The sequence below is a fragment of the Balaenoptera borealis genome (assembly GCF_965194805.1).
Source record: "Balaenoptera borealis genome assembly, chromosome: 18".
In the NCBI taxonomy this organism is placed as follows: Eukaryota; Metazoa; Chordata; class Mammalia; order Artiodactyla; family Balaenopteridae; genus Balaenoptera; species Balaenoptera borealis.
In genome coordinates this window covers 3,178,875-3,200,474 of record NC_138877.1, presented here as the reverse complement: position 1 = coordinate 3,200,474, position 21,600 = coordinate 3,178,875, and the positions used below count along the sequence as shown (strand labels likewise).

The 21,600-nt window shown below is 42.9% G+C and overlaps 1 protein-coding gene and 1 long non-coding RNA gene across 10 annotated transcripts in view; one reads left to right on the top strand and one right to left on the bottom strand.

The window, feature by feature from the left end:
- LOC309615454 (uncharacterized protein) overlaps window positions 1-21,600 on the top strand; it is a gene marked incomplete at its 3' end in the record, with an annotated part of 196,475 nt that overhangs the window by 130,325 nt on the left and 44,550 nt on the right. For 4 of the 8 annotated variants that reach the window (XR_014236822.1, XR_014236823.1, XM_082365124.1 and 1 more), the window contains one exon: window positions 957-1,068. Coding sequence is in view for 5 of the 8 variants with exons in the window: in XM_082365124.1 (XP_082221250.1) it covers window positions 957-1,068 (112 nt within the window). The other 4 variants (XR_014236824.1, XM_082365122.1, XM_082365126.1 and 1 more) reach the window with 4 other exon arrangements.
- The window catches only part of LOC309615477, a 38,207-nt gene continuing 20,602 nt past the window's right edge, over window positions 3,996-21,600 (bottom strand). Inside the window, exons 3-5 of one of the 2 annotated variants that reach the window (XR_014236863.1) lie at window positions 16,124-21,230; window positions 9,696-10,304; window positions 3,996-7,410 (exon numbers count right to left, since the gene is read on the bottom strand). This is a non-coding gene — a long non-coding RNA (uncharacterized lncRNA). The remainder of the gene's footprint in view (window positions 7,411-9,695; window positions 10,305-16,123; window positions 21,231-21,600) is intronic. The other variant, XR_014236864.1, reaches the window with a different exon arrangement.

The window sequence follows — 21,600 nt, the reverse complement described above, 5'->3', positions numbered from 1 at the left end:
CTTAATACATATCCATGATTTTATGATATATTTGTATTGAATAAAAGGTGGTCTTCTAACAATGCAGTTAAAAACTGTTCATTTCTTTTTTTTTTCATTGCAAAACTAGTTTTAGTATCAAAAAACAAAACATGGTAACAAATTCAACAAATTAAATGACCATCAGTAAGGAAAGAGTTAAATACATTTTGATATATCCAAGCTGTGACATACTCTGCATCCAATAAAAACAATGGAATTAATCTATATGTCCTGACTAGAAAATATGTTCTTAGCATGTGCATATGTTAAGCAATTACAAGTGGAGATCAAATATAATCATATAATAATGGTTGTAAACTGTTAATTTCTTAGGAAATTTAAATTACATGGTTTGTACCATACCTTACCAGGTAATTTTGTTTTAATTTTTGTAAGCTTTGAAGCTTAATATATCCCAACTCTGGAAATGTCTTAAATTCAGAAAGTATCAGGCCCTAAATATTGTGGGTGAGATATTTGTTCCTACTGTACCTGTATTCCATCAGGAACTGTGTACATGTCGGGTAAGAGCCAGATAAACAGTGACACGCAGCTTCTGAATTTCAGTCTCTCCTTGGTATAAACCTTGTGCCCCAGAACTTGCACTGCAGATAACCCTGATCATTGTCATTAAAACAGAAAAGGGAACAACCCCCTCAAATAGCAATAGAGTGGTGTGTGCTTTATCCTTGGTGTCTCCCTTCCAGCTCCTGGGAGGCCAGATTTGGGGGAGAGCATGGCCAGATTTCCCTGGACCCCAGCCCTGGCAGTGGCTCCTGGCGGCAGCCCAAGTTCTCCCACGCGGCCCCTCCTTCCCATGGCCCCCAGCTCCTCTCCTTCCACCTCACTACCTCCTCGTCCTTGGCTTTCCCTTCGGAGTTCCAAACTCAAGCTGTCAAGTCTAATCATGACACCTGCCCACTGTGTCTACACAGGGAAGGACAATGCCACTGGGGACCACCATCTCCCCCGGCCACCACGACACCTCCTCGGGTTCGCGTGTGATACGGCGGGAAATGCAAGCCACAGCACTCCCTTTTTGTCAAGGTATGTTCCCTTTGTACGTGTGCAGCTTTCTCTCTGCGCTTCTACGAAGAGATAACAAAGTTAATACAACCATTAGCTAAAATATGATAGATTTTTGCTCATTATAGATATTTAAGGGAGCTTGATGCATTCAGTTATTAAATATAAAGGACACTCACTGAACAAAAGGATTAATGTATCTGGGATGAGCCACTTTGGTCAAAATTAGGAACTGAGAGGACAAGACAGATCTTACAATGACCTACAAATAAATGTGACAGGACAGAGTGCTATCGTAATCAGTATAAAACACGCTATGCTCCCACATTCAATTTTAGCTACAGAAATGGAGTGAACTTGGCTCCGAAGGGACACGAGTTCAAAATGAAATAGGACAAAGCATCTCCAGGAGGTTTATTGCATGTAATTTTGAGTATGGCTCAGGGTCCTGTGGGCTTACGGTTGCTGTGTTCACTCAGCTCCCACAGTGAGACTCGAGGTCCACACTTTGCAGATGGAAGGGGCGACTGGAGCTTTGTGCTGGTAACTCCTCTTCCCACGTGAACACCCTTTTGGTGCCACTTCAGACAATCTGCATGAGCCTAAAAGACAGATGGACTTCATGGTCAATGGTTTTTTTTTTTTTTTTTTGGTAGTTCTGTAATTTAATATCACTAATTAAAAATTGAGAGGGGGGGAAAAACGTGGCTATTTCTTTCACTTAAACCTTTTGAAATTATTGTCACACTGTTGCAAAACTTACCTAAGGTAGAATTTGATGGTCCCCTGGGGCAGTTCAACGGACTAGTAAACTAGCCTTGATGACCTGTAGGTAAAATCGTGCTGTGTTGCCTTGTAATCTTTCTGACATACAAGCACCAAGCAGGCTGCAGACCAGACACTCCTGCCATACAGCAGTTTGCTCTTTAAACAAATTGTACATAGAAAACAAACTTATGGTTACTGAAGGGGAAGGAGGGGAGGAATAAATTGGGAGTATGGGATTAACAGATGCACACTACCATGTATAAAATAAACCACAAGGGTTTACTGTATAGCATAGGGAACTATACTCAGTATCTTGTAATAGCCTATAATGGGAAAGAATCAAAAACAGAATATAGATATATACATATACATGTATAACTGAATCACTTTGCTGTACACCTGAAACTCATACAATATTGTAAGTCAACTATACTTCAATTTAAAAAAATTAATTGCAAAGCATAGTGATTCTGCGTGGGCATTTATTCACATGCCCCTGTGAAAACTGGCACTTAATACTTTGAGTGCATATTTTATTTAATCTCAAAATAATGTACTGAATGTCAGTTTTAGGTCTGTTCTAGAATTCCCGACACTCTACTGAGCCGCAGCTTAAAGAGAGTCGAAGGCTAAGGCTGGCTCCTCCACCAGCTCAGGTCTGCGCACCTGTAGGTTCTTGGTGGTCTTGTTCACAGGTGAAGGTGGCCTCCAGGGTCCTTTTTGGTTCCAACACCACGGGTCCAGGCTCTGTGAGATCAGCCTGAAGTAGAGTGTGAGTGTGTCTCATCATGTCAGCCCACAAACGGGCATCGCAAGCCTGTGCAAACCTGCCCCTCAGAGCTTGGAAGACACCCTCACTTAAGAAGACTGCTTACAGGAGGCATAGCTATTGCTCTACAGCAGGAGTTGGCAGCTTTTTTCTGCAAATGGCCAGAACAGTAAATATTTTAGTTTGAAGGGTCATAAGGTCTCTGTCAACATGACTCAATTCTACTGCCATAGTAGGTTGAAAGCAGCCCTGGATGGTATGCATATGAATAAGCTAGATTCTGTTCCAAAAGAACCTTAAAGCCTTACAAAGATGCAAAATTTCGGTTTGTTAACCTTAGAGGCAAAGGTGATATGAACTGGATATTGTGGTTACATGTAACGGTCAAAAGCACAGTCTTTGGGACCAGAGTGCCACTTACGTGCTCCATGACCTTTGGAAGATTACATAATATTTTTGTGCTTTAGTTTGGTCAGCTGTAAAGTAAGGCTATTCATAGCATCTACATCACAGGAGTATTGTGATCATTAGGTGAATAAATATGTAAAGTCATGTAGAACGTGACTGGCCCAAACTAAGTGTTATAAAAGGATAGCCTCCTTGAAAAAGTTAACTCATTATATTGTGAAATAAGAGTGAGCTTTAACAACATTTTTAAAAATGGGATTTAACTCTTACATAAATATTAGATCAGGATGAATAGTGAGGGGACTATTACCATGGTAAAGATTATGAGGTCATTAGATGGGATATAAAGAAGCAAGATTCTAAAAATATAAAGGAGATAATGTCCGGTCTTGCTGACTGATTGATTTTGAGAATTGAGGCACAGAAAGCATTCAGAATGATTCCTTGCTATCCACGTTTGGGGGACTTGTGTGGGAGAATAACTAACTTTAATAAAGAATATAAGTGAAATTTCAGTGCTGAGGTAATATTTTGAGCCAATAAGCACCCCTCAGATTTACCCCTAAGTTGGGTTTGATGTCTAATCTACAGTGTATAACTCTAACATTGCGTTTCCACTTTTCTATTTACGTAGTTGTCCATTTATTGCCTTTCTCTTACAGTAAAATGTGTCTTCCTTGGAAAAAAATAATAATAAAAGGAGTCATGCGGAGTTCTTGGTAGAGGGCCAGCAGAAATGTGGTGGCCAGGGCTGTACGGCCAGGGTTGGAGGGTCCTTCTGGCACAGTGTTCCTCAGAACAGCTGTGCTTCACTTTGGTTAACTGCATGAATGAATGCAAGTTATAGCCCCAATATCACTTCAGAGTAGGGACTCTGGACCTGCGGAGGCTGGGACTCAGGAGTGGGCTTCTGGGGAAGACGTGCACAACTGCAGTTCCTAGAAAAGTCAGTAAAGAGTGTGTGTGTGTGTGTGTGTGTGTGTGTGTGTGTGTGTGTGTGTGTGTGAAACGGAGAGAGAGAGAAAGAAACAGAGGCATGGAGATCCTTTTTGACAAGTTCTGCCTACAAATCCAACTTCCAAAACATTCTAGTTCCAAAGACAATTAGAGAATTGAAACTCAGTACTGTGGCATTTACTCAGAATGTGTCCCCAAAAGACAAAGAGATTTTTTGAAAATATGAAAGAGCAGTTAGGTAGAGTGGTAGACAGACTTTGAAGGTCCAGGATAAATCAAAATATAGTTAAGAACAGAAGGACACCAAGACCAGAGGAAGTGGACCAAAAACAATGTTTATAGAGACAGTGGCTAAAAGCTGAGCATTTTTCAGAGTGAAGAAAGGTATGGAGTCTCTAGATTGATTATCCATTTTAAATCCCATGAAAGATTTTTAAAAATCCACACCTAGATAGAGGGGGAAAACGTTAAACTAATAATGAGGAAAACTAATTACCCAAACAAGAATGGCAGTTATTTGAATAGACTTCTCAACATCAACAATATAGAGCAGAGGGCAGCAGAGTAACAGCTTTCAAATCACCGAGAGACAAATAATATCAACTTCAGTTCTATACCCAGCTGAATTATCATTCAACAGGGAGCACAGAATAGAGAAATATAAAGACAGGTAAGACTTTACAAACCACATATGCATACTAAAAGTACTATAAAAGGTATATTTGCAGGAAGCAAATAAACATAGACAAAAAGAATTGAATGTGTGTGCCATGACAGAGACAATAGTGAACAGAGAAAAAGAATTAAAAACATATTACCAAAGTTAATTCATTGTCAATCACAAAGATACTAAATCTGCATATAACAATAAGAAATACGAACAGGAAAGGTTAAATATGCTGAAGTCTTTGTAGTTTAGGGAGAAAGTTAGAGGTACCGAATACTGTCACATATTGTTAGAAAAACACATAGTTAATATATATTTAAACTTTTCTCTGAGAGGATTAAAAATAGATCATAATCTGAACAGAGTGAGCAGGAGAAATTCAGGATCGGTCAGGAAATGAACAAATAAACAACACTAAGAATTACAAAGTAGGCATAACTTTAATGAACAGAGAGTTATTTTATTTTATTTTAATTAATTTATTTATTTATTTTTGGCTGCGTTGGGTCTTCATTGCTGCGTGCGGGCTTTCTCTAGTTGCGGTGAGCGGGAGCTACTCTTCGTTGTGGTGAACGGGCTTCTCATTGCGGTGGCTTCTCTTGTTGTGGAGCATGGGCTCTAGGCATGTGGGCCTCAGTAGTTGTGCCTCGGGGGCTCAGTAGTTGTGGCTCGCGGGCTCTAGAGCGCAGGCTCAGTAGTTGTGGCGCACGAACTTAGTTGCTCTGCAGCATGTGGGATCCTCCCGGACCAGGGATTAAACCCGTGTCCCCTGCATTGGCAGGCGGATTCTTAACCACTGCACCACCAGGGAAGCCCCTGAGAGATATTTTAAAACAAGAAAATGCCACATACAACATCGTACCAAAGTTTTGAAAATACAGATGAAGTAGACTATTATCTAGAAAAATATACCTTACCAAAACTGTCTCAAATAAATTTGTTTTTTAAGAAACTTAAACCAATAACTTTTAAAAGAAATACGTTTGTATGTTGGTCCCTCCTGATCCCTCCTTCAAATGACAAGATGAGACATTTTTTAATAGATGACTTCTAACAAAACTTCAAGACAAACTATTCCAAGAACATAGCAAAATAAAATTATGCACCTTATTTTAAGGTGCATTAAATTATGCACCTATTATTTTAGGCCAATAATCTACATCTAGCTAGACAAGGAAAATAAAATAAAAATCCAGAGCAATGTTACTCATGAACACATTTTCAAAAATCTCACCAAAAAAAAAAAAAAAGCAAATGTAGCAGTATTTAAAGAAAATAGAGCATGCGGAGGTGGAATTTGTCACAGGATGCAGTATTATTCTTTATCACTGCACTTGCTCATATTAGTAAGGTAAAGGAAAGAGACACATTGTGTTTGGCACATTAAATGCAGAAGAAGCCATCAAAAATTCAGTGCACATTCATGACAATAGCTCTTAGCAAACTAGATAGGAGGTTTTTTTTTAACTTTAAAAACATATCTGTTAAAAGTAGCATTTCATGGTAAAACTTTAGATGTATTCTTTTTCTTTTTAACATCTTTATTGGAGTATAATTGCTTTACAATGGTGTGTTAGTTTCTGCTTTATAACAAAGTGAATCAGTTATATATATACATATATCCCCATATTTAGATGTATTCTTATTCAAGTTAGGGATTATCCCTACTATTTAATATTGCTCTAGAGGTTTTAACCAAAGCTAAAATATTTGAATTGGAAAGGGAGATTCAAAATATTTGGTATTTGAAAGTAGTAGAGAGTTTTTATAAGAACAATAAAAATAATACAGTAGAATAAGAGATATACTTTTAATTGTCAACAAAAACTATATGGTATCTGGGAATACATTTAATAAAAATTGTTTAAGACCTCTGTAGAAAAAACTATGAAAAGTTATGGGACATAGGAACCCAGAATACATGGAGATATATTTCATTTTGCTAAATGGGAAAAGTAAATATTTTAAAGATGTCGATTGTACTCAATTTAATATACAGATTCAGTGAAATTCCAGTCAGATTACTAAAGGGCAGTTTTAAATGAGACTTGACCACTGAGCCTTAGTTCATATGAAAAATTAAGGAATATCCAAGATAATTATAAATGAGACAAAAGGAGGAAAAGGAGGGGTGAGTCACTTCTACAAAAGGCAAAAGACAGATTTTCATCAGATGGAGCTGGAGCCACTGGACATCCATAGGACAAAAAAACAGAAAAAATAGTGACCTAAACTTCACAGCTTAAACAAAACTTAAGTCAAAATCTGTCATTCTATTTAAGGCTTTTAGAGAAAAACAGGAGAAAATCTTGGAACGTATGGTTGGGCAAAGAGCTCTTACACTTGCCCTGAAGAGCACGACCCATAAAAAGAAAAACTGATAAATTGGACTTCATCACAATTACGAAGTTTTGCTTTGCAAAACACTCATTAAGAGGATAAAAAGACAAGCTATACACTGGTAGAAAAATTTTGCAAGCTAAATATTTGATAAATGACAAGTGTCTATAACATATAAAGAAATCTCAGAACAGAACAGTATAAAAACAAACAATCCAATTAGAAAATAGTTAAAAGATATTAACAGGCATTTCAATGAAAGGGATTTACAGATAAATACAAATAAATACATGAAAAGATGTCCAACAATATTAGCTATTAGGGAAATGCAAATTAAAGCCGTGAAGAGCTATTTCTACTCACCTATTGATATGGCTAGAATAAAATAGTGACATCACCAAATGCTGATGAGGGTGCAGAGAAACTGGGTCCCTCAGGCACTGCTGGTGGGAATCTGGAAAACAGTTCGGTAGTTTCTTAAAAAGCTGAGCGTGTAACTGCCATATCTACTAGCTTTTGCTCTCCGGGGCGTTTATCCCAGAGCAATGAAGACTTACGTTCACACAAAGACCTATACACGAATATTTATAGCAGTTTGATTCATAATAGCCCAAACCTGGAAGCAACCCAGATGCCCTTCAGTGGATGTGGGGCATCTATACCACAGAATATTACTCAGCATCAAATAGGAGGAAACCACTGAGGCCTGCAATGACCTGGTTAAATCTCCAGAGAACTATATTGAGGGGGAAAAAAGCAATCACAAAAATTTTCATATAATATATATGTACTATATAGCATATAGCATATCGTATATATGTACTTTAATGTACTAAATTGCACATATGCTATATAGTACATATATATTACATATATAACATATACATATTATATATGCAATATGTAACATTCTGTATATGTTATATATAATGTTTCCAAATGATTTCATTTATATAATGCTCTTGAAATGACAAAATTATAGAGAAGTACAAATTATTAGTGGCTGCCAGAGGATAAAATGGGGGGGGGTCCTTGGGGTGATAGAATGTTCTGTATGTGGACTGCATCACATCCTGGTTGTATTATTGTACTGTAGTTTTGCCAGATGTTACCATTGGGGGAAACTGTGTACAAGGTATTCAATACCTGGGATTGCTTACAACTGCATGTGAATCTACATTTATCTCAAAACAAAAATTTTAATTAAAAAAAAAAGTCTAGTCCTTAAGGGACTTGGAGCATAAAGCTTCTGGAACAGTCAGAGTCTGGAGCCATCGAGGTGTAGGTTGGCTTTCTCTGCCCGGAGGGGTTAAATATTTTCCTTAGAATTATTAGAACACCCACTAGCTGTTGAGGTATTGCTGAAGAGGAGAGGGTGAACGTTGTACAGCTCGCTGGTGGGTTGGCACAAACATCTAGTTTCTAGGAAATCTGAAAATTCAGAGGGTGAGGGACATCAGCCAACATCAGTGCAGGGCCCCGGGTCCAGGAGCCGGAGCACCGGGTGACGATTGCTGCTCGAGATGCTGGGGCTGCCCTTGCAGAGCTCCTGGAAGCTGCAGAGGGTGTATCGAAACCCGTCAATGCTTCTGCGGCGCCTTGCACCAGCATGGGGTCAGAGGTGCCTGAGAAACAGCCCGGAGACCTGCAGGGGCCTTGAAGGAGGAGGCCCAGCTGGGACCTGGGAGGTTTTGCTGCGGGGGACCAGTCGTCCCTGCAGAGACGAACATGACTGGATGGCCCAGCCGCCCGTGCCACCACTGCCTGGCCCTCAGGTGATGGGCTTCCCTAGAAGTGATGGGAAGGAACTTTCTGCCCCTGGTGGGATTGGGGCATGCCGGGACATAGAAATTAAGTTCCATTATTAAAAAATTATTTTCCTATGTGGGTGTTTATGCACATTTAGTGCCTTCTGTAGATGAACAGGAGAAAAACATCTTCACCATGGCCCGAGCCTGAATTTGGCTGAATTTGGAGGCACGTAGAATGCTTTCCATTTCCTGGGTCAAAGCGAGGCGGTGTGTTTTGTCCTGGCTGTTGCTGTTGTTCTACGGCTCTTACTTTGGTTCCGGATTTCTCACAGACACACAGGTCCTCACGAGCCCAAAGAGGCTGCTCTGCACCACAGCTCAGAACACAGGGCAGAGGGGGCTCTTTTCACCACCTGATAATCTACCATAAATTCTCTGACCTGGGACGCTCTTGAGAAGAAACTGCTTTGGAGGAAAAGTCTAGAAGGATAGGAAGTCCCCCAGCGTGAGGGGCACTGCTGCTAAATTGGCCCAGGTGCTAAGGGGACACGGAAACCTTATCTTTGCTCTGCCTGAACGTCAGCACATCCAGGAGACTCAGAAGCTAACAGGCCCGAGGGGGCTCCGCAGACCCTGAGGGGCACTGTTTCCTGATCGCATTCAGCCCCTGTGGCCTGGTTCACAGCTGTGAACCCACATCTTAACTTGTGTTTGTTTTCATCATACTATAAGGCGAGGTTGGTGAGAATTCTCCACCACTGGAGGCCTGGGCCTCCACAAACAAGCAATTAAGGACAGGACTGTCCTTTGTCTGGCTTCCATTATCTCTCACACCTTCTTGATGGTTCTTTAAGGGTAAGACATATTTGACAGCTTTGTGGGAAAAAGCATGGTTGTCTGAGACCAAGACTTCTCAAAAATCTAACGCTCCTCCGACCTTCCCCAAGGGGAGACACCCACCCTCCCTCCAGCACGAGTCCCCCTTCACCAGTGTGGAGCCTCTGGCGATGGATTTCTGAAGACTTTTACCAATTTTCTCACAAGCCCTTGCTGTTCAGCTTAATATCCTGCTTGAATTCTTGTGTCAACTGCTAACAGAGAAATACATTTTAGTGTCATGGACCAGTGAACTCATTGTTAAATTCTGATTGAGGGAAAAGAAGATTTTGTGTTTTAGTTTCATTTTTCTGCAGAGCTTTCTCCTATTTGCAAATAGAGTGACTTTTTGAAAAATAAACCCCTAAACTAGAGATAAAGCTTAATGTAAGGTTAACTAAGACAAACAACCAGAAGAATGGATCCATTTAAAGTGACTTTAAGAGAAATCAGAAAGATTTTTTTTAATACAGTTAGCTTTAAGAAATAATTTATAATTGGTATTGCAAGGGTTTTCTACTTCCGAAATGCACCCTGCTCCATTAATCCTGCATACGTCTATGTTTTATTGACTGTACCTCATCACTTCCAAGATGAGCAGTCATGGGATTGCGCTACCGTCAGCTTCTTTGGTCTTCCTTGGAGGAGGAGTAATTATGAAACATGGAAACCGCCTCTGCTGGATGGGATTCTTCTGAAGAAAGAGATGAAGAAGGAGCAGCTGTAACGAATGAAGTAGTAACTTAATGAGACAGTGTCTAACAACTGGTTTAGAAGTGAACATTCTTGAGAGGAGCAGTAGCTCCAATCCCTGATAGGAATCCCCCAATTAGTAATTTAAACCGAGAGGCACAGTTAATTACCGTATACTAGTAGAACAATGAGGTAATTCATCTTTAAATTCTGAACTTGCTTCCCTACAATATTAGGGAAGAATGTGCCTTATCCCTTCCTTGTGTGTTTTTATAGGAACAAGTTATGACTGATCTTGAACAGAAAATCCACCTCCATCAGAAAACCAAGATTCCTTCTCTTGCTGAACATATCGGATTTCTGACAACTAATCCCTTCTTCAAGAGGGAAAATATTTTCATAATACAACCTGCAAGAAGTATTCAAAATGTATAAACTTGTTCATATAAACCAGAACAAAGTTATCTTTCATCAATGGTTGTGGTAGCACTATTACACATTTAAAATATATGTATCGTGCTTAGACCATATTTACCTGTCTAATTATATAGGTTGTAAACAACGTTTTTTTATCCCAAATAAGTTTTTTATTTCTTTCTTTTTTAAAATTTTTATTGGAGTATAGTTGATTTACAATGTTGAGTTAGTTTCAGGTGTACAGCAAAGTGAATCAGTTATACATATACATATATCCACTCTTTTTTTTTTTTTAGATTCTTTTCCCATATGGCCATATAGGCCATTACAGAGTATTGAGTAGAGTTCCCTGTGCTATAGAGGGAACTTATTAGTTATCTATTTTATATATAGTAGTAGTAGTGTGTATATGTCAATCCCAATCTCCCAATTTATCCCTTCCCCCCTTATCCCCCGTAAACAATTTTTAAAATAGTAGTTTCCATGATTCAAGTTGTACACTTCATTTTATTCAAAGAGGGCAGAAGAATAAATTAATCTGAGGAATGAAAGACCCCTGGATTATCCAGTAATCCAGAGAAGCTGAGAAATTTCGACATGTCATTTCGGACTGAAAATGAATTTTTAATCCAAGTGAAGAGTGTTTCATTTCTAGGGAAATAAAAACGAAAATAGGGCACAGGTAAATCGGCTTATTTATTTTGTCCAGATCTAATGATTGCCCTGGGACAGCTCAGTTTAATTATCACGTCATTTGTTTATTTGTTGCTCGGGTCCCGTAAACCTTCATTCACGAGGCACTTCCTGAACCCTTTGGGGCTCGGTGATGTGTGACGCACAGGACAGTAGCAGACTGAGAGCGGGCAGGACGGACAGAACAGACTGCTGAGTGCGTCTCTAGGGACAGCACAGGGAGGACTTTAGAAACAGGAAAGACCAGGGCTCACCAATTTAGAAGGTCGGGGAGGGAGGGCTCAGAGGAAATGGTGCTTGAGGACAAATGGGTGGGATTTTTGAAGCTGAAGCATTTATCGAGTTTCATGTGAAAGATGTGTCTTGGCGTAAATTTGAAGCTCTTTATGTGAACAGAGTAGTTTAATGACTGACCAGCCCAAACCCCTTGACGGGGGGCTGGGCCACGTGCTGTTAGGGCTGTGCCCTCAACACCCAGCCTCTGCTCAGACCCGGCTGCACACACGGCGCCTGCTGCCAGAATGATTCAGACGTGAACCAAAGCAATGCCCATCTCGGTGCTTCTGCAAAACATACCTGTTTAGATAACACATACTTGCAGTTACCAATAACATTTCTAACAACTGAATATGAGATGTTGATAAATAACCGTGATGGTGGCTATTCATGAGTGAAAAAACTCAATGTTTTGAAAAATCGTAGTTTTGAATTTTGCTTTGCATTTTGTTTGTGATTTACTAGATTTGTTTCAACTCAACATGTCTGCAGGCTGTTTTATATCTCTTCGAACGCAAGTTAGATTTTGATATATCCAGTTTTATCACTAATTTTAGGCAAATATATATGTACTTACTTTCTAGAATTGCCTGAATGCCATTTTTAAGCCTAAAGTTCTTTTACGCCTTTATAGAATCCTCTTCACGAATGTGTTATTTATTTTTATCGTAATTCTTATCTTAACTCTTACCTTGCTAAGTAGAAAACAATTCAAAATTTCTCCTATCCTGTGCAAAACAGTTCAATAGTTCCTCTTTTTATGTTTTCTTTTTATATTTCCCCTTTTCCCTCCAGTATTACCATCTGCTTGTTTTCTCCCTGTTCCCAGTGATACCCACAGTGAAGTTTCCATCCACATTCTCTGCTGATGTATGCGCGGCTGTGTTTATTTCTGGTGCTGCTGACTTTCCCCTTGTGTCGGGGACTTGGACGGTTACACCGACTCCGGGTTCAGGTTTCCCGCTCACAACGTTTACTCACAACTACTTCAAACTTTTCTTAAGATGAGAGCTTAAATTACCAAATACAGATTCTTTCCCACTACAGATTGAAGAGTGGAAGAGAAGTGTAAAGGGAGAGAGAGCTACTGTGTTAAAACATGTCCAACTACTTCTTTTAAAATTAATTTTTATTGGAGTGTAGTTGATTTACAGTGTTGTGTTAGTTTCTGCTGTGCGGCAAAGTGAATCAGTTACACGTATACATAATATCCACTCTTTTTTAAATTCTGTTGCCATATAGGTCATTACAGAGTATTGAGTACAGTTCCCGGTGCTAAGCAGTAGGTTCTTATTAGTTATCTGTTTTATATATAGTAGTGTGTATATGTCAATTCCAATCTCCCAATTTATCCCTCCCCCCGCCTTTCCCCCTCAGTGGAGGGACCTAGAGATTGTCATACTGAGTGAAATAAGTTAGACAGAGAAAGACAAATATCATATATCGCTTATATGTGGAATCTACAAAAATGGTACAAGTGAACCTATTTACAAAACAGAAATAGAGTCACAGATGTAGAAAACCAACTACTTTTAAAACCCGGTAGCAGGACAGCCTCGTGCAGACTTGGTGTCCCCCTGGCGGTGGTTCCTCCGGGCATTTTCCTAGCCTTGTGGCCTGGTTTACATTTGCACTGGCTTCTCTTGGAGCCCCTCGTGGATACTCAGGCTTTCGTGGATCCCTGCATTGCGAGTCTGGACGTTTCCTTGTAAGTCACAGAGTTTGCCTAAGTGACCGGGAGGACCTGGTCCTCTAGAGTCGATGTGTGATTGCAGCGAAGGTCCGGCCCGGGAGCTTCAGCAGGTGTATGACTCATCCTGCCCCTGATCATTGATGAAATTTGATCATGCGAGTAGACCTTTCTTCTCAAACCCAGCTGTTATTCGGCCTCCATCCTGAAGGGTGAGGTTGGATCACCCTGGCAATTGCATCCTCTCTGGTGTAACTGCACACGCTATTCTAATTCATAGGCACGTAATCCTCTTCAGATTTAACAGACATAACTGTTTCCATAGGTGTCACCTACACTTGGAGATACGGTCAATGAGGCTTGGTTGGCCACTGCTGGAACTTCCAGCCAGGCCTTTGTTGCAGACATTGGCTGTGGACGAACAGGGTTTCCCTGTCTCTCAGGTGACCCCGTGTTTTATAAGGAAAATAATTTCCTGAAGCACAAAAGCCAATGAAAATTATTTTTACTTTAGGAATTTTATCACGTCTTTATGAGAAGGAAACACTGCAGGTATGATCCCCACTTTACTGATCAAGGAAACTGAGGCCTATGCTTTAAGGAGATGACTCAGCTTGGTACAAAGAACAACAACACAATTTGGGGCAATGGAGAGAGAGCTACGGGTCTGATATTTATTTTGATTGAACTAGAGATGTCAGACCACACAGTAAATCTCAGTTCCAGGTGCCAAATTAATAGAAGTGGATGTGTGGCACTGAATTTGCAAAATGAAAACAGGAAGTTGACACAGAAAATGAAAGATCACATAACTTATAAACCCAATAAGGAGATGCGAGATGCAAGAGATAAATCACCAGGATGGTCCAAGGGGCGGTGATGAATATGCATGGCCACCCTCTGACACGCACACTTTGCATTAGGTGTTGCTGGCCTTGCGACAGTTTAATGGCTGGGAGTGGGGAGTGGAGGGGAGGCTACAGCAATGTTTTTAAAAATAAAGGAAAATGACCCCAAGTGTGAAATATTGGAATTAGTAGTTTTCATCTTAGAGGATTTCTTTTCAGCCACAGCTCTCAAAAAGTCAAAGGACAGAAGAGAGAGGAAGAGAGAGAGATTTTTCTCTTTTTTTGTGTCCGTGCTGTATATTTTTTATATCTATTTTCAGGGCAAAACGTCACACCCCAGATATACAGCAAGGGCCAGGTATTATGGATAGAGTAGCATTTACACATACCCCACCTATTATGCAATTGAAGCTTCTCCTAACACAAGTTACTTACGAAATGGGATAAAATCTTAGGGTATTCAAGCAGATTTTCAAGTCTTGCTTTGCTCAACAAACATCAGTTTCAAAGTCTGCCATCTTCCTGGGGCAGATCCAGGATCCAGAGCCATGACCAGGACGCGGCCCCTGCCCTCACGGGTCCACCGCCTGGTGTGAGCGGCTGGCACCCGGGTAAAGGCACAGCCCTAAACGGAATCCCAGCCTGACTCCGTGCCAGGAACTGATGGAGTCAGGAGGACCTCCAGAGACGGCCGCGTCTGACCCAGTCCCCGTGGTGCTGGCTCCTGCCCTCGGGATGCTGGGGGACCCTGGCGCTCAGTCTCTGGCCATCTTCCCTTTTTGGCCATCTACCCCTGCCCCCGAAGCTTGAGTGCTCCCAGGAACCATCACTTTCAATTCTACTGACAAGTGGAACTCGCATCTCAGCCCTGCCGTCACCCGTGGTCTGCAGACTCAGTCCCACCAGCTCACATTCCCTTCCAGGTGCACGCAGGTCACAAACTGAGCACGTGCCAAACTGACTCTCGGTTTTTGTTCGTTTGTGTTTTACTCCCAGACTTGTTTCTCACTCTGTCTTCCCAAGTTCACACCGTTCGCACTGTGAAAACGCACTTGACTCTCGGAGCTGCGAGTGTTTTAAACTGGCTGCTTCTGACCACGCCCATCTCACCATCAGGACGTCCCTAGTTCGACTGCCTCTCTGCCTTTTGTGTAAAACACCTTAGTAGCCTCTTAAAGGCCTCCCCGCCCCTTAGATTCAGTTCTCTACCTGCTGATCTGAAGGACATTTTTGCCAAATGCAAATCAAGTTCCTCCACCTTGTGGCACACGGCCTCCGAAGGCTGCCCACGCCGCAGGCCTGCGCCGCGTGCTTTCCTGTGGCCCACAAGGCAGAGGCGCACACCCCCCGGCCTCGTGTCCTATACTTGAGAGTTTGCAAAGCTCCGAAGATCTGTGTCCTCGTGTGCGCCTTCTAGCAACTCTGAATTGTGGGTGTTACCGTGATTTCACTATAGAAAGCTGAAAGAAATACTCAGAAAGTTGAGTGATTTTCCCCAAATCCCATAACTGGTGAAATTTGGATATGATCTTTACAAAAAATCCTGGTTATTTAAACGTCTAGCCAGAGCTCTTTCTGTTGGATGCGACGCACACAGGGTACGGTGACGACAAAGGCTGTACGAACTCTTGACCTCAGAAAAGCGTGACAGGGAAAATACCGATTTAAACCTTGATAGGAAGATGGCTTCCCACACCTGGAGACCAGGGTTTACTTCATACCCGCAGGGCACTGAGAGCTGGCCTTGCCCGCGTTCACCCCCAATGTTGTGATCTCGTGGAAGGGACTTAGGTGGTCTCTGTCTTCCCCAGGAATCAGCTGCAGCACCCACACTGCCATGGGCTTTGGGAAGAGACAGGGCAGAAACTGCCGGCTGCAGAAATTTTTCTTTGCTTACAAACATCCTGCTGTCTCTGTGAGTACCTGTCAGTAACTTCTCTTCCACCCTGGTGTCATCGTCCGTACCAGGATCCGATCCACCTCACTGGAGGAATTTACCGAAGCAGCTGCCAGCCTGGACCTGCAGCGGGTTGGCCCAGAGTCTCCCACGTCCGTAAATTTCTAGAAAACAGAAGCAAGGAGAGGGCAAGCGAGTGCTATGCTTTAGTCCACAGCGGGTTTGCTTTTCGGCTCCTCGCATGGGAGCCTCCCTCCCGGAGCAAAGTCTTCCCGCCCGGGCACCGGCCAGCCCCCCGGGGGTATGCGGGGCGTGCTGCAGCCCCCCCTGTGGCCCCGCGCGTGGCCAGGGGTCCAGGCTGTACCCTCTCACACCCTCAGCCCTAACGAGGGAAACTTCCGAGGCTGAGAGCCCATCTGCATCGTCTGTACACTTTGGGAGGCGCTTCCCCGGGGACCAGCTGGGGGCGGCCGGCGGAGGCCGCGTGCCTGCCTGGAGGTGACGCGCGCAGCGTCCTGAGGGGCCTCGCAGCTCCGCGGGCCCCGGCCGCTCAGCTCACGTGTCTTATTCGCTGCAAGTCCTTACCCCGGAGTGAGACAAGTAGCCACTGGATGAAAACCACGATTTCAGGGAACCCACCTCCCCTTTGGGATGTGACCTTATAAACGAAATGAGAAAAGTTTATTTTGACTATGCTAAGAAAGAAGCCAATTTCTTTTAGTTTGCCCAAATTTCCAGGGATATGACACGTTATATGCTAATATGGGCACTTAATCCTTGTCTACAAAATGCCAAACACCTGGATGAGAGGAGAAATTCAGTTCAAAAACAGATATTTCCAAATAGCTGGATGTTTGAGCTTAAGTAAGTCAAATAGCCAACTTTTTTTTACTATCAACATGTTTTTCAGACTTATATTATATGCTTTGTACTTACTTGTTAGCTCTGACCATCAAAGCCTTTTTGAAAAATCTGAATAATGAAGATGTGGTTCTGAAACCCAGCAGGAGCGGCTTTGCATGAGGTGAAGTTGGCTTTAGAGGCTCCGGTCGGCTCCCGGGCTGGGAGGACAGAGTAGCCGGGGACGTGTGAGCGGCTTGTCACCAGCTTCACGAGCCTCCAACAGGTGCTGGATTACCCCTCCCGGTTCACTGGAACTCAGAAAGTGGCCTGAATTTATCTCATTTAATCAGCGAGGAAAAAGCATCTACAAAGACAGCCGAGTGGATGCGCAGAGGCTCAGGGGAACGAAAGGTTTTTGTTGTCCCAGAGGTGGCATTATCCTCTGTCGCACGTATTAATTAATAGGGAGGGAAAAGGCAGCACTACAGTTGTCAAGAGGGGTTGTTATAAACAAGCCAGCCGCTGTGCCGAGTGCTTTACAGTGGACAGAAGTGCATGGTGCACGGTCTATGACTAACATTCATGGCGTGGTGTGTGATTACATCATAAAATTTTATTGTGTGGTTATTAATATTTATATAAACTAAAACAGACATTTGACCTGACTTGTACACAGATTTGAAAAAGTAAAGAAACAAATCAGTTATTCTGATAGCGTTTGCTCAAGAAGCACAGATTTTATTGCCATCAAATTGAAAGTTGATTTTTTGTTTGCTCAACTGCGAATTTTATTCTTTGTCTGTTTTAGGAAATGGATCAAAGCATCCATGAGAGCCAATTGCTGGTGCACTTTTTAAATCTAATATGTTAAACGCTCCCGTTCGTTTAATTGGCTGGTGGGGCAAGAAAAATAATGTGATAAAACTTTTTCTCATTCTGTTCCTTTATTGTTTTACTCCTATCTGTACACTGTGAGCAACGTTATAGTGATAGGTAACATAGTTTTGTAAAAAAATTTTAAATTGTAGCTAAGCATCTCTAAGAAATATTATTTATATATGCTATGTACTTAAATGAGCGACCTGAATATTTGGTCTTTGGGATTTTACCGGCATCCTCGATGTCCTAGCGCTTTCTCCCATGGCGGGCTGGCTTTGGGGGCCAAGGCTGGTCATTCCCTGGCACGAGGGGGGTGGAGCGTGGGGCTGACCAGCTGGGAGCCGCAGCCGTGGATTTTGGGCCAAAGAGGGAGACAGCTGAGCCCCTAGTGGCCTTCGGGTGCCCTCTTCCGTCCGGAAAGGAAAATCTATCCTGGCACCCATTCCGGCTTGACCTCGGGCAGCCGCCCCAGCCTCCGAAGCGCTGCCAGGCCCCGGGAACCCTCGCGGGAGCCCACACTGAGCCTGCGCCCCTCTTCACACGCACCGTTGGCTCTTATTTTCAAACCGCATCCCGCTGCTGAGATGCACGGGCCGCTGCCCCCAGGCCGGCAGGTGCGCCGCTGGACCGGTCAGGGTCAGGGTGAAGGGCTCCCGGGGCCGGCTGGCCCTGCCCCGGCGGAGAAGGTCGCTCGCTGATGCGAGTTCCTGGGGGTGCGGGAAGCCTCTCTCCTCCGGCGTGGGAAGACGTGCGGAGGCCCCCCAGACGGAAGCGGATCCCCGCGCCGCGTGCTGAGCCTCGCTTCCCGGTGTTAAGGGACATCGTCCGTTCCTGACTGTCTCCTTTCCCTTCACCACGTCTTAAGTTTCGGGAGGATCCCAGGAATCCACACTTGAGGTGGGACTCGCCCGTTACATGCTACAGATTAGGAATTTTATCAGTTTCGCAAAAAGCGCCCTCGGGAAAATGAGGCATTAAAAAAAAATCTAAAGATGAAGTCAAGTTCGCAAAAGCATGCATGTGAAAAATGTACGGTTGGGCCTATTTTGTAAGACAAAATGCATTTCAACATGAAATTCCCGGAGGAGGCGTGGTGTGAGAAACTTGGTGCATCGTGCATCTCCGGGGACCAATCAGAGTAAAGGAGAATTGTAAGGGAGAAAAAGACGAGTTAACTATAATGATAGAAAACGTCCGCTCAAGGAAGACGGTGCTCCTGGCAAACTGAAGGACCTTCCGTTTCGAAAGATTCCCTTCGTCCCCTGGAAGGCCAACAGTGTGGCTCCTTGGGAAAAGGAAACCCCCCAGAGAACCAGATATTCTATTAGCTGAACCTCCAGGAAGGCAAACAGCAATGTGTTAAATAAAACGCTCTCCTTCTCTGAGTGCGTACGGTGGGGAAAAGGCAAACCATCTTTCCTTGGAAGGGCCTTCTGGAATTGCCTTTGCTTTTATGAATCTGGGCTCGGGCTGGGGTGGAGGTAGCTAAAGCAGTTGTTGTTCCCAGCTTTTCTGCATGGAGCTCTCCTGGAATAAAGCTATGTGCACACTGATGAAAGCAACTGCAAAGGCATTTAATGCAGGCAGTTTAAAACACAGGCTGCGTGGCTTTGCAACAGCCCGACCCATCCCATCCGAATGTGCCAACCTTTTGGTCACCCTGTTGCTGGCGGAACAGGAGTGCGGATGAGAAACATCGCTGCGTGTGGGGCATCCGAAGACCACCTTCTCTGCTGGCTGGGGCCAAAGCAGCAATAACTGTAGTCACTTTTTTACTGCCTAAAGGTTCTATGTAAGCAAACGCAAGCCATGGGCCTTGAAAGGGGAATTGTTTTCTCAGCCTCTTCCCCAGAACCGCCCTGGACCACTTATTATTATGCTTTTCCACCCAGATTTCACAGGTTTGGGTAGTTGGGTCCTTGCTGTTCGCCAGTTGGCACGAGGGAACTGCCCTTTGCCTTGTAGTGTGGTCTCTCCGATGACAGTTTTGGTAGCAAGGCAGAAAATGAACATGTAGTAACAAATAATAAAAGCACATCTCTTGAGTTCATTTGCAGCCTGAAGATGAGCTTATGAAAGGTTAAACTGCCAAGTTCATGGCAATGCATGTGATGCCTGGACCCCATCCAATGTACCTGGAGCAGCTGTCAGCCTAATTAAGCCAGATGTGCCTTCAACGTAAATGGACCTCCCAAGAGGAATAAGAACAGATTTCAGGCTCTAGCAAAGGACAAAAGGGGGTGGGGGTGGGTAAGGATGTAGGAGAGGCGGGGCTACAGCCAAAGAACATTCCTCGTGTGATGTCATTCTTACCTGGCAGGGTCCCAGCTTGTGTCACCTTGATTGAACTCAATTGAAACAGTCCTACAGGAGGCTGAGAAAAGCGACTTATTTTAAGTGAAGTCTGAGTTAATTTGCCTGTTCAATCAAATGAAGATATATGCTAAACTCTTTCATTTTTTGACACGTGCTCGCATACGTGCACACACGTGCACACACACACACACACACACACAACCTCAGCCTGCCTTTAGATGCTCAGTTATTTAAAAAATGACATTTAAGCTGTGCCAACTTTGACAGCCCTTCAAGTAAGCGTGCAAAGCAGAAGCCAAGAAAGGACATCAACAGACCGCCAACTTTCTCAGGTTCTGTGATTCCCAGATTAGGCTGCACATCAGGCAGGCTTTTTGCAACCCTATTACTATTGAAAACAAACATTCTGTAAACCATGAAATGTAAGGTACAAATAGTGGGCGTTATGTAAAAAAGAAAAAAAACACTCTAGCTTCCAGGCAGTTTTTTCCATTCATGCTGTAAAATGTCGTATCTCCAAAACAGAAGTGTTTGAGGAGCAGACCTTTAAGCTCAGCCAGGAAAATGCTTCTCAGAAAATTTTCCTTCGTGTTGCTGCATTTAGTAACTACATCGATGAAACCAGCTCTCAGTTGCTACGTCTCGAAGAAAACGATGAGAAACACCCAGAGCCTTTTGGGCACTTGATGGCTGCGTCATAATTCATTTACAGAAAAACTTCATTGACTTTTATTCAGCGACATGAAGTACAATTTATTTAGCAAACACATATGCAGCATTTACTCTGTACCAGGCACAGCTTTAAACACTTTATAAATGATAACTTATTTAATGCTTATAGCAATCCTATGTTTTAGGTACCCTTATTTGTACCGTTTTACAAGTAAAGAAACAGAGGCACAGAAAGGTTAAGTGACTTACCAAGGCCACACAGCTGCACTCTGAATATATAGAAATATGGGTGGTCGAGGAGGATCTTCTCTTGTGAGAAGAACTAGAAGAAAGGATGTGATGAGAATCCTACTGGAATAGAATAAACTCAACCACAAATGGCAAACTTCCATCTCCATGGGTGGACCGGACGGTGTCCTCAAGCTGATTTGGAGACAGTCAATGAGATTAATGGGAAACAGTTATGTGGAGAAACAGGAGGATCAAAATTCAAGGCTCAATCTTAAATCATGCTCCAATGAAGTGGGCATTATTTAATGTATTCATCTCAACTTTGAGGTTTAAACTGGTCCCAACTGACAGAGTTAGTGATTGAGAACATCCCCTCCCTCCCTCCCTTTCTTTCCCCCTTCCTTCCTTCCTTCAAGTGCCGGACACTGCTAATTCTGGAACTATAAGGATGATCAGACACACTACAGCCCGCAAAGAACACAGAACCCGTGTAGTGGGTTGAATAGTGTCTCCACCAAATGTGACCTTATGTGAGAAATAGGATTTTTGCAGATATAATTAG